Source organism: Chanodichthys erythropterus, chromosome 8 (assembly GCF_024489055.1).
Source record: "Chanodichthys erythropterus isolate Z2021 chromosome 8, ASM2448905v1, whole genome shotgun sequence".
Taxonomy (NCBI): Eukaryota; Metazoa; Chordata; class Actinopteri; order Cypriniformes; family Xenocyprididae; genus Chanodichthys; species Chanodichthys erythropterus.
In genome coordinates this window covers 1,380,632-1,397,646 of record NC_090228.1, presented here as the reverse complement: position 1 = coordinate 1,397,646, position 17,015 = coordinate 1,380,632, and the positions used below count along the sequence as shown (strand labels likewise).

The 17,015-nt window shown below is 37.0% G+C and overlaps 3 protein-coding genes and 2 non-coding genes across 6 annotated transcripts; 1 reads left to right on the top strand and 4 right to left on the bottom strand.

Moving 5' to 3' along the window:
* Positions 1-315: 315 nt before the first annotated feature.
* Positions 316-2,835, bottom strand: rpl18a (ribosomal protein L18a). The gene is made up of 5 exons (XM_067390794.1): positions 2,741-2,835; positions 1,080-1,259; positions 871-1,000; positions 544-653; positions 316-461 (listed from the first exon to the last, which is right to left on the bottom strand). Exons 1-5 carry the CDS (start codon positions 2,756-2,758, stop codon positions 369-371), a joined length of 531 nt encoding a protein of 176 aa, XP_067246895.1. The 5' UTR covers positions 2,759-2,835; the 3' UTR covers positions 316-368.
* Positions 705-839, bottom strand: LOC137025365 (small nucleolar RNA SNORA68). The gene has a single exon (XR_010895845.1). It is a non-coding gene; the product is annotated as a small nucleolar RNA SNORA68 (small nucleolar RNA).
* LOC137025364 (small nucleolar RNA SNORA68) lies at positions 1,310-1,444 on the bottom strand. Its single transcript, XR_010895844.1, has one exon. It is a non-coding gene; the product is annotated as a small nucleolar RNA SNORA68 (small nucleolar RNA).
* A 219-nt stretch (positions 2,836-3,054) lies between the features above and the next one.
* On the top strand, positions 3,055-5,404 carry dynlt1b (dynein light chain Tctex-type 1b). Its single transcript, XM_067390792.1, has 5 exons — positions 3,055-3,146; positions 3,407-3,448; positions 4,892-5,015; positions 5,096-5,173; positions 5,273-5,404. The coding sequence occupies exons 1-5, from the start codon at positions 3,120-3,122 to the stop codon at positions 5,341-5,343; spliced, it is 342 nt and encodes a 113-aa protein (XP_067246893.1). The 5' UTR covers positions 3,055-3,119; the 3' UTR covers positions 5,344-5,404.
* Positions 5,405-5,449: 45 nt separating this feature from the next.
* Positions 5,450-15,529, bottom strand: tmem181 (transmembrane protein 181). 2 transcript variants are annotated; one of them, XM_067390790.1, is made up of 17 exons: positions 15,420-15,529; positions 14,090-14,193; positions 13,682-13,743; positions 12,899-12,986; positions 11,799-11,923; positions 11,578-11,709; positions 10,404-10,484; positions 10,131-10,230; positions 9,691-9,821; positions 9,461-9,552; positions 9,309-9,366; positions 7,915-8,017; positions 7,784-7,835; positions 7,243-7,325; positions 6,885-6,974; positions 6,745-6,811; positions 5,450-6,665 (listed from the first exon to the last, which is right to left on the bottom strand). In XM_067390790.1, the coding sequence occupies exons 1-17, from the start codon at positions 15,425-15,427 to the stop codon at positions 6,581-6,583; spliced, it is 1,461 nt and encodes a 486-aa protein (XP_067246891.1). In that variant the 5' UTR covers positions 15,428-15,529; the 3' UTR covers positions 5,450-6,580. The 2 variants fall into 2 exon arrangements, with proteins under 2 accessions (XP_067246891.1, XP_067246892.1); XM_067390791.1 differs by lacking the exon at positions 15,420-15,529 and having other exon boundaries at positions 14,001-14,135.
* Between the last annotated feature and the right edge of the window lie 1,486 nt (positions 15,530-17,015).

Sequence of the window (17,015 nt, the reverse complement as noted above, 5' to 3'; positions counted from 1 at the left end):
AAAATGCATTTAAAACATGCAAACATTTGTTCTCATTGAAATGATCAACTTAATTTTTAACTGCATTGATATTAAAACTACAGCATGAGAATTATTTTGAAGAGACTTAATTCAGAAAACAACTGGTGCTTTTGTAATTGGCTTGTGTATGACTCTTTTGCATTGACATTTTCACTACAATTAAGCATCCTCAAACTCCATGATCTGACTAGAGCGACTGCACTTTAAAATGACCGTATCAAGTTCATAATCAGCATTAAAGGCATGATGTAAAACCATCTTTGCATTGACTTAAAGACGACAAACTAGACCAGGTGATTTTCTCCACTTTTAATTCGTCTGTAACGTGAAAAGCACAAACATACACTTTAAAAGAAAGTGTTTGGTCTCTTGGTGGTGAAGCGGGGCTTGTGCTGGCGGCGCAGAACCCTGTGAGGAAGAGGGAACTTGATCTTGGAGTCCTGTTGAATCAAGAGACAACATTAGTTCAAACGCCAGCGTGACTTGTGACCGCATCATGGCGTGATTGACGTGCAAACTCACGTGGAACTGCTTGATGGCGGGTCTGCGGCATTTGTTGGCTGGGATGACCTGCACCTTCATGATCTGGATGGAGTGAGCGCGGGCACGATGCCTGGCACCCATGTCACGATCTGAACCACAAACGCATGTCAGTACAGAGTACAAACACAGAGGAACTAATCACATGTCGCACCTTGAATTCACTTTCAGCGGCACGTTTGACAGCCTAAGAAAGGCGACAAGGTTCGTTTTTTCTGTGTGCACACATAGCAAGGGCATGACACTGGAGGGAAATGACCTTTGGGTTTGCGTGCGGGTCGAACACACGCGTGTTTCGGGGAAACTCACAGCACTGAGTGACGGCTCCAGACGTGGTCAGGTCTCTGTACTCGCGGTACATGTTGTGGGTCCCACTGCGGGAGTCGTAACGCAGCCAGATGCCGAAATTCTTCACCTTGAGAGGGGTTCTCTCATAGACCTGTGTGAACAGAAGAAGTTAAAATCCTCGTCTCTGAAACACTGAGCTCAATCACGTCTCGATTCAAAGCAATGCGCACCAGGCCGCAGTACACGGTCTCTCCGTTGGCTTTCTTCATCTTCCTCAGTTGGGAGACGAAGTACCAGAAGCGAGACTTGGCCACCACATGGTTTGGGGCGAAGATCCTCATGCGGTACAGAGGGGGTGTGGGGTTTTTAGCGGAGGGCAACAGACGCCCAACAACCTTATACTCCCGAAGCTGCAGAGACAGAGAGACATTCAGCTGATTCTAACACAGAACGAACGATCACATGTTGCACCTTGAATTCACTTTCAGCGGCACTTTTTACAGCCTAAGAAAGGCGACAAGGTTCGGTTTTTCTTTGCGCACACATAGCAAGGGCATGACACTGGGGGGAAATGACCTTTGGGTTTGCGTGCGGGTCCAGACGAGTGGCTTTGCATTACAATCATTGCTCTAGTATGTTAAAGGGTTCGTTCACACGAAAATTAAATTTCTGTAATTACTCACCCTCATGTCATTCTACACCCGTAAGACCTTCATTCATCTTCAGAACACAAATTAAGATATTTTTGATGAAATCCGAGAGACTTGTCCATAGACAGCAATATAATCAACACTTTCAAGGTCCAGAAAGGTACTAAAGACATTGTTAAGTCATGTGACTGCAGTGGTTCAACCTTAATGTTATGAAGAAACGAGAACCCTGTCATTCTCTTACATCGTTTACGTCCAACGCTTCCAGGTTCAGCATCAGAACAGCGGCTCATTATTGGCCGGCTCCTGCATCAGCATCACACGCATCCGTCGTGCTGATCACATGATCAGTATCAGCCAATATAGAGCCGATATTCTAATATAGAACCTGGAAGTGCTGGACATAAACAGCGTATGAGAATGACAAGAGATTGTTGAATAAAGACATTTTCGTTTTTGCACACAAAAAGTATTCTCGTATCTTCATAACATTAAGGTTGAACCACTGCAGTCACATGACTGTTTTAACGATGTCTTTAGTACCTTTCTGGACCTTGAGTACCTCTGGACCCATGTGGTCATTTCATTGCTTTTTATGAGGGATTAAAAAAAAAAAACTTGAATTTCATCAAAAATATCTTAATTTATGTTCTGAAGATGAACGAAGGTCTTGCAGGTGTGGAACGACATGAGGGAGTAATGACAGAAGTTTCTTTTTTTTTATTAAAAAAAAAAAAAAAAAAAAAAAATCAGCCAACTAAACCCTCCACTGATTAGAGTTAGGTCTAAATATAGATTTAACCAAGATATCTCGATGTATTATTTACTTAAATACGCGCGAAAAGTTAATAATCATCGTCATAACGGAATGCGGACACTGAGTGGCCTAAACACGATTAGCGCTCAGAAAACAAAACCCGTGATAAACCACAGCAGGAGAATGTCACTGAAACACTCTATAATATAATTGAGAGTCACTGCGAGTGTGTGAGAGAGTAAATCAGCTCTGAACCCTGAGACTGTGAGTGTGTGTGATCAGTGTTCAGCACATGGAGCCATTCTTCAGCCGCCATGATTCTCTCCGCCATATTCAACACGTCAAAGCGAATTTAACGCTTTAATCCTAAACGTGTGTCGTGTAAACCGGCTGTTATGGATAACTGAGTGCCTTATACGGGTTTTCGGGTGATAATTGTGAGATTTACGCGACTATGAAAAGATTTAAGAAGGATTTTACGTACTGTGCCAGACGCCTTCATGGTGTCTCTCGCCGACGGCCACTGTGAAAGAGGAAGCAGCAGGGCGGGGAATCCTGACGTCAATCCTCCTCCGTAGGGCGGGGCTTACTGGAGCCGTTTTTATTGGTCAGTCAGAGCGATCAATCATATTTGTATTTTTTTTTTAGAATAGTATTTTATTTTATACATACGTGACTTAAATGACTAAATATTTAAAATACCATGCTACATGACAAATAAAATACACCATCATAATTTTTTTTTACACCATCATAATTATACCTCTGAAAAGCGTGACATATGACGTCCCTCCGTCGTGACGTGTAAGGTGCGTCATTTCCATGACAACCGCTGAGGCTTTGATCGACAAAAACAACGAAACATGGATGATGATCAGAGTGCTGAAGAGGTAAAGATGATCAGATGTTTTTTAATATAATAAGAATAAAATATGCTTGCTTTAAGCCCTTATATATTACTTATAACGCTTATATTCTCTGTGGGTGCAGTAAAGCTAGTCGCTAACAGCTGCTAACCGATTCACCTGAACACACACACTACTGAAGATCTCAGAGTTTCGTTGTTTAACAACACAATTAAGAGCCTTAAAGATTTAAACAGAGTCTCTCTGTCATAAAGATGTGTTTATTCCTCTCTGTTTTCCTCTAGACTGCCTTCGTGGTGGAAGAAGTGAGCGGCATCGTTAAAGAGGTGTGTGTGTGTGTGTGTGTGTGTGAGAGAGAGAGAGAAAGAGAGAGAGAGAGAAAGAACAAAATCATGCTCTGCTAAATCATAATTATGAGATAAAAGCTGAAATTATGACATAATTATGACACAAACGTCAAAATTATGATGGTCAATATGACACAAAACGTCGAAATTATAACATATACATAATTATGACAAAACATTGAAATTATGACAGTCATAAGTATGGCATAAAAGGTCGTAATGATTACATAGTCAAAATTATGACAAAATGTTGAAATTATGACATACTAAGTCATTATGGCATAAAAAAGTCATAATTATGACAAAATGGCCAAATTATGATGATCAATATGACATAAAACGTCAAAATGATGACATACTAAGTAATAATTATGGCAAAATGATGAAATTATGACATACTAAGTCATTATGGCTTAAAATTGTTTGACTACATCATAATTATGACACAAAACGGCCAAATTATGATGGTCAATATGACATAAAATGTCAAAATTATGACATACTAAGTAATAATTATGGCATAAAAACTAAAAATTATGACATACTAAGTAATAATTATGGCAAAATGATGAAATTATGACATACTAAGTCATTATGGCTTAAAAATGTTTGACTACATCATAATTATGACACAAAACGGCCAAATTATGATGGTCAATAGAACATAAATTGTCAAAATTATGACATACTAAGTAATAATTATGGTAAAATGTTGAAATTATGACATACTAAGTAATAATTGTGGCAAAATGTTGAAATTATGACATACTAAGTCATTATGGCATACATTTGTTTGACAAAGTCATAATTATGACACAAAACGACCAAATCATGATGGTCAGTATGACATAAAACATCACAATTATGACATACTAAGTAATAATTATGACAAAATGCTGAAATTATGACATACTAAATAATAATTATGGCATAAAAGTATTTTGGTATTTGACATACCAAGTCATTGTAGCATTAAAAGTGGAAATTATGAAATACTAAGTCATAATTATGACACAAAATTAAAATTGAGTCAATATGACAAAAGGTTAAAATTATGACACAAATAATCATGATACAAAACGTCAAAATTATTGACAAAACATTGAACTATGAGTCATAATTATGAGATGAAGAATTTATACTTCAATTCAGTTTTAACCTTTTGTCAGTTTCTACATAGTATGTCATAATTTCGATTTGTCACAATTATTCAAATCTTTTTAAGTCAGAATTTTGACTTTATCTTATAATTTACTTGTTATGCCATAATTGAGGCTTGTCATAATTTAGATGTTTTATGTCATAATTCTGATGATCAGAAAGCATGATGTTCGTCTGGCGTGAGATGATTGGACGCAGGTTTAGCGTGTCAGAATGACGATGGCCACTGGTCTCTGAGCTGACGGTGTGATGATGTGTCAGTCTCTCGAGGGCGTGATCGGCCGCAGCAGCTACGAGCACAAGCGCGTGAGTCAGTGGACGTCCAGCGTGGTGGAGCAGTGCCTCGCTCAGCTCAGCAAACTGGGCAAACCCTTCAAATACATCGGTCAGCATCACATCTGTCCATCCATAACATCTGCAGTGAAGCAGTTCACCAGCTGACCATCTGTTTCCTTTCTCCATCAGTCACCTGCATCATCATGCAGAAGAACGGCGCCGGACTGCAGTCGGCCTCCTCCTGCTTCTGGGACACCACCACAGACGGTAGCTGCAGTTCTACACACACTGTGAAGTCATTTTGATTAAAAAAAGCATAAAAATACCATATTATGTTTATAATATTTAGTTTTTGTTCTTCTGCAGGCAGCTGCACCGTCAGATGGGAAAACAAACACTTGTACTGCATCGTCAGTGTGTTCGGACTCGCCATTTAGACGCAAAACTGCCAGACGTGTTCAACTTTCAGTATTCCTGCCTGATATGAAGTCAAAACCCTCCATGTACAATAAAAGCACACAAGTCCACATCTTAAAAATTTCAGCACGTTTTATTCTCTTCACAACAGTGCAATCTCTGCCTTGAGTTTGTCCGCAGGAGTGTTCATCATCCTAACACTAATGACGCAGTGCTTCTTGCATCAAAACATCCACCACCGTTCTTAAACTCAAGTTAATGTACATCTGTAAAGACCTTCAAACATCATTACAGCTCAAATTAAAGGCTTTAAGACAATGAAGTGAACGAACAGTGCTCAAAACAACCGTTTACACAGACCTGATGATTTCAGTAAGTGATTCAGACCCACAAAACAATAAATACACAAAGACGGCGAGAGAAACTGTTTACAGGCACAATAAAATAAAAGGAATGTGAGAAAAGAAGGCTTTTGGAATGTAAAACAAAAACACAAGGCTTGATTTCATCATCAAAAATGACTGAAAGGAATTCACATGAGATCTCTATACTGGCAAAGTGACTCAAACAAGCCAGGAAATCTTCCTCGCCTCACGTGAAGCGTCCAGGTCATATTTCACTCCCAAAAGGAACATAAGAAACATTTAAATGATGTTATGCATTAAGAAGAAATTGTTTGGACTGTAATATTCTCGTAGTTTCATGACAATTAAACACATTTAAGTGCACTGCAAAGGGAACAAAATATATTTTTTCGAACATAAACATTATTTGCAAACTGAAATTTTGCAAAATTATTTGCAAAATTCAGTAACTGAAATTTGTTACTGAATTTAATGTTTACTGATCAGTGCTTAATTATGTCAAAACCCCCCCCCCCCCCACCAAAAAAAAAAAAAAAAAAAAAAAAAAAACATTCTTACTTTTTCTCCTTTTAGTTTAGAGGTGAAATATAATCTGGCCATTTCTTCGTGACAACAGTGGTTCAACAGTATTTAGATTAGATGTACAGTTGATATTTGCACGCTGCCCTTCACTGACACTCACTGACCTTCCAAAAACACCATCATCATCATCATCATCATCATCAGGGCGGCTGGAGTTACATTCAAAAACACCACTTTACCTTTAAAAATATATCAGCCTGTATATTTACACACAGTATATAATGACACTGGCATCATTTCAACAGTAAGTCTATATACATCCCTCAAATATACAGGAGCGATCCGGAGTCACACCAGATTCACACTCGGTTCAGTCGCTCTCGCTCCCATCCTGGTATTTGGCGGTGGCTTTGATGGCGCGGCCGTTTTGAAGAGGCATTTCTTCATAATCGCTCCTTCACAAACACAAAACAAGAGCAGCATGATGAGAAACGGTCGTTTTGAACAGTCGAACATGTGATGCGGGGAACGTACCCGTAAATGACTTCATCATCCGAGTCATTGAGCATGGAGAAGGCAGGATTGTCTTTCAGCTGGGAATCTGGGATACGGAAAACACATGTCCATGACAAAAGGAGTCACTTACGAAAGTTCAATAGTGTTCAATAACTCACCGTAGAGAGCGTTTTTGGAGGGCGAGTAGACAAACGCTAACGTGTAGAGATAGAAGTTCAGGAGGCCGTAGAAGGACAGAAATTCAGCTGGTGGAGAAAAACGTTCAGGAAAAACTCAACAGAGTTGATTTTTCATCTGACCAATCAGAGTACAGCAGCTCTCAAAAAGGCGGGGTTTAGAGAGACCGAATCTTCGAACGACACTGAGAAAATGAGGTGATGTGCAGTGGATCTTATGAGAAAATTAAAGTGTTTTTTGGCTTTAGATGAATGTGAATCTGTTGTCAGAGACTCTAAACACACTCAGGAGACTTTAAAATAGAGGCATTTAACTAAAAACACTGTAATAAAAGGATATAATTCTGGTAGTGGGTGGAAAGTTCAGCAACAAAGTTGTCTTGCAAGGCCTTGGAGCCGAATCTCAGGTACAGTATGACCACACTGATGAAAGACAAGAGGGAATCTGTTTGAATCATCAGATGACTAGATACTGTTCTAAATAAATCAATAATTTAATTGACGTTACAAAAGATTGTATTTCAAATAAATGCTGTTCTTTTGAACCTCATTTAAATAATTAATATGCAGAATAAAGGGGCGGGGCCTGGTTGAGTTAGTTAGTAATGTGTTGAAACTGGTGGTTATGATAAGGGGCGGGGTATTTCCCAAACACCAATCACAACACACTGCTCCAGCTGACCAATCAGAGCACATTGTGCTTTTCAGAAGGAGGGGCTTCATAGAGACAGGAACTAAACAGAAGCGTTACTGACAGACTGGGAAGAGTGGAGCTGCAACAATGGAGAATATGAGGAGAATAATCAACATTCAATCTAGTAGAGCCCAAAATCAACATCAGGTCCTCTTTAAATAGCAGTACGAGAGTATTTTTAGGTTACCTGATCATCAGCACCACCAGTGTCAGCGCTGTGAGAAACTTCAGCCGCAGATCTGAGCAAATGAATGAAGATCGTGAAGAAAAGCCTGCATGTTAATGCTACACTTGCTCTTGATGTCAGAAGCGCGTTACCTGTGTACGGCATGTTCTTCAGCTCAGAGCAGGCGCGCACCACCAGAAACACCAGATACAGAACATACAAACACACCACCAGCAGGAAGAAGATCTTCATGCCCTACATCAAAAACACATTTTTAACTACTATTTTTCTTTAAAAAGTCACAATGAAATCAAAAGTGACAATTCTTAAATGATTTATCAGTGCACATCATTCATGTTTCTCATAATCTTGAATCAGAATCTCTTCTCTGATGATGAGGGCGGGGCAACCTGTCACTCACATGAGATCAGCCAATAGCAAACCACAACCATCCGATCAAAATCAAGCCCCGCCCTACATTTGTTCTTGTTTGAGAAGCGTTTCACTCGGATATACGACACAATAAGAGATCAGCACAACTTCCCTTTAATGTAAGTCGTGTTTATCATCTGAAACATGCAGTGACTCTTATAATGCAATTAATCTCAAGTTTGTATTTTTCGAACGTTTGTTTTTTATTTTACACATTACACACGCTATTTCTATTCTTATATTTTTCATGCCTATTCTGTTCTGAATACCATTAAATGTCAAGGATTTGTTGTGCAGTGACAGGAACTAAAATACATGTTTATAATGTTAACATCTGGGTTTTATTTACCAGTATTTTACATCATTTCTAAATGTAATAATAAAATGTGACTTTTTTTCATTCAACAACTTTGAAGTGATGTGACTGATTTTTTAGGAAATTACGCATCAAAAAGGATCTATAATGCCCCTTTCACAAAGTGTAATATAAGCAAAAACACGCCGTCTTTGTGTGTGTCCCTTTTAATGCAAATGAGCTGCTGCTCCCCGCCCCCTTTCCAGAAGAGGGCGGAGCTTTAACAGCTCAACAACAACAAAGCTGGAGAATCTCACGCAGCCAAAATGACGACGGTGTTCAGCCTTACATTGAGTCGACACTGATGGAGAGACTCGGGAAGAAGTTACAACTTTTAGACGCATGTTCATCACGTCATGTTCATCTTTTGTGTTGAATTGACCCTCGTTTGTGAAGCAGTCCGGCGTAAAATGAACAACACTCGACTACAACAACTCTTCCTCTTCTCTAAAGCAGCCCAACATGACCCCGCCCCCTTTGTTGCATGTTCTTGGGGGCGGGGTTTATGTAAATTTGGGGGTTTGTGATGTCACAAACCTGCGAAGAAGCTCGTTGTAGTCCCTACCAGCCGTTTGTTGTAGTCCTTAAACAGAAAATATCTCTCTTTGCATTGAACTTTGAGTGTCGTAACTTTGCAGATGTTGTTTATGATCAAATTAAATCAAGTTAAAAAGTGAATCCACCCCTTTAATTTTTTAACTTAAGTATTTTTATTTAGACTGAGGTGTCGGGAGTAAAACACCAGTGAAAGAAACTCACCTGGAAGTTCTGGATGTCCACTTTGTACTGATACGTGGGATCCTGCAGCTCATTCACCCTAATAACAGCAACAAATGATAATAATCCCATAAATCACCAGCAGTTACAGCCACCACTGAGGAAAACACCAACTAGAGCAGCGCATTTCTCACGTTTGCCAGATTCCCAGCGTGACGGCCGATAGCCACAACAGTCCTACGATGATCAGCTTGGGCAGGTAAAACGTCAAGAACTTCCTCTCGCCCTGCAGACGAAACAACAGATCGAGATTTGATCAAAATCAACATGAAACCACATTCTCAGACTATTTCACATGCGTTCATTACATTATGATCACAGACTTTAGATGCACAAAGAACAATTGTAGATATCATGAACGCACCTGCACTCTGATGCCGTGATACACACACAGCCAGAAGAGCAGCAGCGCACACAGAAACAGAGCCTGGAAGAACGCGTCCAGCGTCCCTGGAAACCAGCTGTTCACCAGGAACGACAGCGGGAAGAAGGGATCTACAACACGGAGAAATGAAATATCAGTATTGTTTTAAGTTTGGGGTCTGTAAGATTTTTTAATGTTCCTGAAAGAGTCTCTTCTGCTCACCAAGACTGCAAAAATACAGTAAAAATAGTAAATATTATTCTAATGTAAATCAGCTGTTTTCTATGCGAATATATAGTAAAGTGTCATTTATTCCTGTGAATTTTTCCTGTTTCAATTTTCAGATCTCCTTCAGAAATCATTCTAATATGATGATTTGCTGCTCAAGAAAGTTCTTTTTATAAGGAAAGTAAAGGAAATACTGTCCAGGTGAGTCTCACCGTTATAGAGCAGCAGCAGAGGAAGAAGAATCGACATCCACTTCTGCTCGATTCCCCAATCCCTCATGGAGAACTTCCGCAACGAGTGCGCAAACATACACTACGCACAACACAACGACTTTAGATACGCATTCATGTTACTACAAACAGGAAAAAGTGCAAAACATGCAATGTGGGGGAATAAGCCCCGCCTTCTAAATAAAAGCCAATCACTAATAAACGGACTTAAACGATCATGAACGACTCAAACACGTGTGATGTGCAGACACTCACCGTCACTATGAAGGTCATCACTACAAACACAAACCGGAACCAAATCTCCACCTGAGAGAACGTGGCGTTGTACATCTTAAACTGGTGAGGAACGGAGAGAAACCGGCTCGAGGTTAACGGTGTAATAAGTGTTACCTGCATCTCTAGCTAATTAATTTCTGTAATTACATGTGTAATTACACTCCTGACCTTCCTTTACCTCTTAAACCTCTAAGGTGGATACGAGTAAAGTCAGGACAGGTTTGGTAGTGTGGGTAATATCCTGACTTTACTCGTATCCACCTCAATAACAGCACAAGTGATTTCAGTACAACACGATAAATACTTACTTTTTTTGATGCAAGACCAATGATACTAATGAAACGATTAATAATAAGAGTCTAAACATTTTTTTTTTACTATTAAAATAGAGTTTGAGAGCTTGAGTGAATGATTCAATGACTCACTCATAAAGACTTCACTTGTTTCATGACTGAATGAATCTGTTTTTGAATGAATCTCATGAATGAATGATTCAATGACTCACTCATAAAGACTTCACTTGTTTCATGACTGAATGAATCTGTTTTTGAATGAATCTCATGAATGAATGATTCAATGACTCACTCATAAAGACTTCACTTGTTTCATTACTGAATGAATCTGTGTTTTAGAATGAATCTCTTGAACTAATGATTCAAAGACTCACTCGTAAAGACTTCACTTGTTTCATGACTGAATGAATCTGGGTTTTTGAATGAATCTCTTGAACTAATGATTCAAAGACTCACTCATAACAATTTCACATGTTTCGTTATTGAATGAATCTGTTTTTGAATGAATCTCTTGAGTGAATGATTCAATGACTCACTCATAAAGACTTCACTTGTTTCATTACTGAATGAATCTGTGTTTTAGAATGAATCTCTTGAACTAATGATTCAAAGACTCACTCGTAACAATTTCACATGTTTCGTTATTGGATGAATCAGCATTTTTGAACAAATCTCTTGAACTAATGATTCAAAGACTCACTCATAAAGACTTCACTTGTTTCATTACTGAATGAATCTGGGTTTTAGAATGAATCTCATGAATAAATGATTCAATGACTCGCTTGTAACAACTTCACTTGTTTCGTTATTGGATGAATCAAAAAGTTTTGTCTGTGAAACAATTAATAATCTGAACTTACAACAAAAGTGACATTTTTGATGTTGTCCTTCAGGTCGTCCTGTAGGTTCCTGAAGCTGACGTTGATCTTGTACTGTGTGTAGTTCAGGTAACCCAGATGCAACACGATGATCTCATCACACGCCTGCTGATGCTGCAAAACCATCACACACACACACACACACACTCATGAAGATCGGAGTGAACCGACGACGATCACACACAGAAGAGCACAGGACTCACCGCGGGGCAGTGAAGGCTTCTGTTTTTGTTGTGCACATTGTCACTGATGCGCATCACGCTGGCGTCCTGCATCACGCCCTGCAGCTCCACGTTCATCCCGAACTCTCTCAAACCCAGATCTACAACTGAACACATTCCATGAGAGTGTCACCATTCTGGATACAGCGAGAATCACGATTCTCACACGATTCTGAACTGACAACTGAACAAAATGTCATTTACTAGAGCTTCTGACAACATGTTAATTGCTGCTGTCTATTAAAAAATACTTAAATTAAAAAAAAAAAAAAAAAAAAAAAAAAAAAAGGTTGAATGAATGATTCAATGACTCACTCTTAGACACTTCACGTTTTTTTACTGGATGAAACAGCGTTGTTGAACGAACCTCTTGAGTGAATGATTCAAAGACTCATTAGTAAATACATTATTTGTTTCAAATCTCTAAAATGAATGATTCAATGACAAAGACGCCTTGAAACGGTTGACAAACTATTTTCTTTCCTGTTCTGAAGAATTTCCTGTTAACTTCAGTTTATATAATATTTATTTATTTAGCGCTTTTTATAATACACTGTTTCCAAAACAGCTTTACAGAAAATCAGGATGTTAATGTTTAAAATATATTAATATCTTCTTGCCTTATGACAGGGTTATAATTGTTAACTAAAAGTAATAAAAAACATTTCTGATAATTGAAATAATGCTGGAATACAAAAATATATAAATATTAGTTTAGAAACTAACTGAAAAACTGAAACAAGTTTAAGCTGAAAATAAAGTAAAAGTAAACCTAATCAGCAAAATCGTATAAAAAGAATAACGAATAAAATGACAAAAGCAACAAAATGACTAAAAATTCAACTAAAATTATCACGAAAACTAAAAAAAAATTTAAAAAAGCCAATTCAAAATATTAATAAAGCAATTAAAAACACTGCAATAGTCACATCAGATTAGAGACTGGCAATAATATAGTTTACATTTTGCAATGACACAAACAATCAAGTAACTTCATGATTCTTTAAGCATTAAATAGTTCATGAATGATTATTATTGATTAAGATAAGAAGCCGTTTCTGAATACAATGATGTTTTCTCACGGTTGTTGTTGAGCTGAATGATGCATGTGAGCCAGAGCTGCTGGTTGTAGTTGGACAGCGGCTGAGATCGGAGGTCGAACGGGCCGGTCTGAGAAAACACGGACACAATTCAACACACAAAAACACTAACACTACCGTCAAATGTTTGGAACCATTGAGACACTCTTCAGAGTCTCTTCTGCTCACCAAGACTGCGTTATTTTAATCAAAAATACAGTAAAAATTATGAAATATTATTGTAATGTAAAACAGCTGTTTTCTATGTGAATATATTTTAAAATATAATTTATATCCAGTGATCAAAGCTGAATTTTCAGCATCATTACTCCAGTCTCCAGTGTCACATGATCCTTCAGAAATCATTCTAATATGATGATTTGCTACTCAAGAAACATTTATGATTATTGTCAATGCTGAAATCATGATACATTTTATTTTTCAGTTTAGAACAGCATTTATTAGAAATAGAATCTTTTGTAACATCATCATAGAATGATTTCTGAATGATCATGTGACACTTAAGATGGGAAAATTCAGCTTTGCATCACAGAAATAAATTATGTTTTAAAGTATATTCAAATAGAAATACATTTCTTAGAATTATAATAATATTTCACTATTTTTACTGTATTTTTGATCAAATAAATGCAGGCTCTGTGAGCAGAAGAGACTCTTTTTTTACAAAAATCTCATTTACTCTGGTGGCGATTTCTTCTTTTTTTAAGATAATTAAGTCTATTAAGTCTAAGTGCGAAACTATTTTCGCAGCATGTCAAATCTCACCTTTGATCCATTGACGCTGATGCTTAAACCGTTGTAATTATTCTCACTTATGATCTTCGGTCCTACAGGAGAAACATTCATCCGTCAACTGAAGAACAAACTCAACTTCATATTCTGAATTTCAGTCCTGAACTCAAAATGAATAGTTGTGTGACTTCATCATGACAGAAGACACAAATTGTAAATATGTTCCTGTCAAAGACAGTGTGAGCAAATGCATTTTTAAAAATTAAATAAAAATGCATGAATAAAAACAGCCGTTTTTAACTTTTAATTGCTGGAATCTCATGTGATCTGCAGGTTCATTATCCACACAGACCTTCACTGTGACTCTCTCAAAGGAACAGCAGGTGAATGCTGGGAAACGGCTGAATCGGCCCACTGTCAGCAGGAAACCAGAGATCTCACCTGACACACCGATGAGGGTCGAGACGCCGAAGCAGAAGAAGAAAACCACGAACACCAGAACAAAGTGCCTCTTAGAGAGAGTGTAGAGACGCATGGGGGCCAACCTACAGAAACACACGGACACAGCTTATAACACACTCGCTTTATGATGCTGATGTGAACATGTCTGCGAGAATTCACATAAACACTGCCGGTTGTGTCTTAAAGGGTTAGTTCTAGGGATGTGCAACGATTAGTCGTTTGCAAAATAAAAGTCTGTGTTTACGTAATATGTGTGTGTTATGTGTATAATAGTTATGTATATATAAAATACAGACACATACATGTATATATTTAAGAAAAATGTTAGATTTATATATGAAATATTTATATTATATTATATTATATTATATATATATATATATATTTATTTATTTCTAAAATTTATACATGTTATATATATAACACACACATATTACATAAACACAGACTTTTATTTTGCAAACGACTAATCGTTGCACATCCCTAGAACTAACCCTTTAAGCGAAGGTAAACAGTTGACGGGTAACATGATATTAGATCTGTGCATTAGCTATTAATATAATAAACCTGCTGCTATTAATGTAAATAAAAGCAACAAAGAAGATTCACACCTCAATAATATAAACATTAAAGTATATAGTCATTAAGTATACATTACATGACATTTATATAATTTTCAATTTATTCATATTAGGTTTAGAGGCTGCAAACATAAATGTAAACACTGTATAATATCTAAATACGCATTTATATCCACTTGCACAATGATACTAACAAAAAGGAGTGTAAAAATAAAATAAATATACTTAATTTGAACCACACACATACATTATATATATAGATATATATATATCAACCTTTTCATTATTATGCGGGCACAGATTTAGCAATGGTACTTAAATGAAATTAAAATAATATCACAATGGAAAAAAATGCTATCTTCATGTTGCATCACAAAACTTAAAGATTCAGTATTGAGGTCAAAACAACCAGAAAGATGTTCAAACCGCCCGCCCACACACACACACACACACACACACACACACAGGAACATGGAATGAGTTCACGCCCACAACATCCGACATATGTTGGGTAAAACACAAAAACATTTCCAGCAACTCTAAATATAATCCATCAATTATTTATAATTATAAACAGGCAGTGAAGCGCGTGCACGTGCGCGATCAGCTCTCACTCACTCCGAAATCTGGACAGTCACTGCAAATCTGACGAAAACGCGCGTTTATTGAACACAGACGGGTATAAGTGTGTTTGTATGTGATGTTGTGATGTCCATCCACACACTTACCGCTCCATCGCGCTGATTTTATTCCATTGGCGGCGCGAAATCCGCGGATAAATCAGAATACGCTTGTTGACGGCGCATATCCGCACACATCAGCCCACTGACGTCACCCCGCGAGGTCATGTGACCTCCGCCGCACTGCGCATGTGCCATCTGCGTTATTGGGTTTTTTTTTTATCGATTAATAACGCAAAGAGGTTTTAATTTAACTCGTTTTAGTGTGCATGTGACTTATGCATTTAAAAATAACAAACATTATACATATGCTGGACATTTTAAATAAAAATATATAGTGTGAATTCAGTGAGTAATGAGCAATCTGTGTTGAATTTGAGCGCACGATATTTTAACACGCCATTGTATGTTTGTTTGTTTGGTGTGAAACACACAGAATTCGTTCAATAAAAGCGTTTAAAGCGTTCGACATAAATGTGTTTGATACCTGTAGAAGCGCTCGTTTTTGTACGGCGTCAGATCCTCCTTCAGCTCGTTGCAGGCTTCTTGTATCTTCTTGCAGAAATGCTTCATCTCGCTGATCAGCGGGTTTTCAAAGCTGCAGTATTCGCTGTCCGGCCGCTCCATGGCTTTTCATTGAAAATGGCGTTTGAGGGTGTTTTTGCGGATCTATTGAGTGTGAAATGCAGGCAAAGCGCTTTAATTGTGCAGGCTGGAGGATCCGCACGAGCTGATCGCCTGCGCATGCGCGTTCAGGACCACGGACAGGGTTCAGTCCACATAGTGAGAGAGATTCACTACATAGGGCTCTTACCCTAATATAGACACAAACATGTCCTTTGAAATAAAATAAAAATATTTTTTAAATATTTAAGAAACCCCAAATAAAAATCGTAATTGTATATATTTATATAAATATTCTCTAAAGTGTGTAAAAATGATGCATTGGTTTTAGTCTGAATTATACAAAAAATGCAGGAGTAAATTTAATATTTCAGAGAACCATTTAACAAGCAAATGTTGTGGAGCTGTGTAAAATATAAAAAATATATAAATAAATTTAAATATTATATATAAATAAAATATAAATATATAAAATATGAAACAAATAAATGTTAAAATATATAAATACATATAAATTATATACAAATATAATTTTATAAATATATATATAAATATAAAAAATATGTATATATAAATATAATAAAATAAATATACAAATAAAAAAGTAAATTTTATAAATATAAAAATATATAAAATGTAAATGTAAATGTAAATAAATATTAAGATGTTGAGAAACCCCTTATAAAAAGGCATTTCTAAAAATGGATGTAAAAATATTCTTTAAAAAGTGGCTTGAGTTTATATTGTTTTGCTTATTTTTTAAAAAATAATGCACTGATTTTAGTTTGACATACAGAAAATGCAGTGTGTGATAAAATATAAACAACTGAAAAACAAAGCAAGCGACAATAAGTTGAAAAAAAAATAAACTGAAATAAGTTCAAGTTGAAGCACTAAAATTATTAACTGGAAATGAATAAAAAATAAAGCACAAAAATGCATAAAATAAATTTCAAATCATGGTACTTCATATTAAAATCATGTTTCACCATTGTACTTTTGTTAGTGACAAAAGCATGC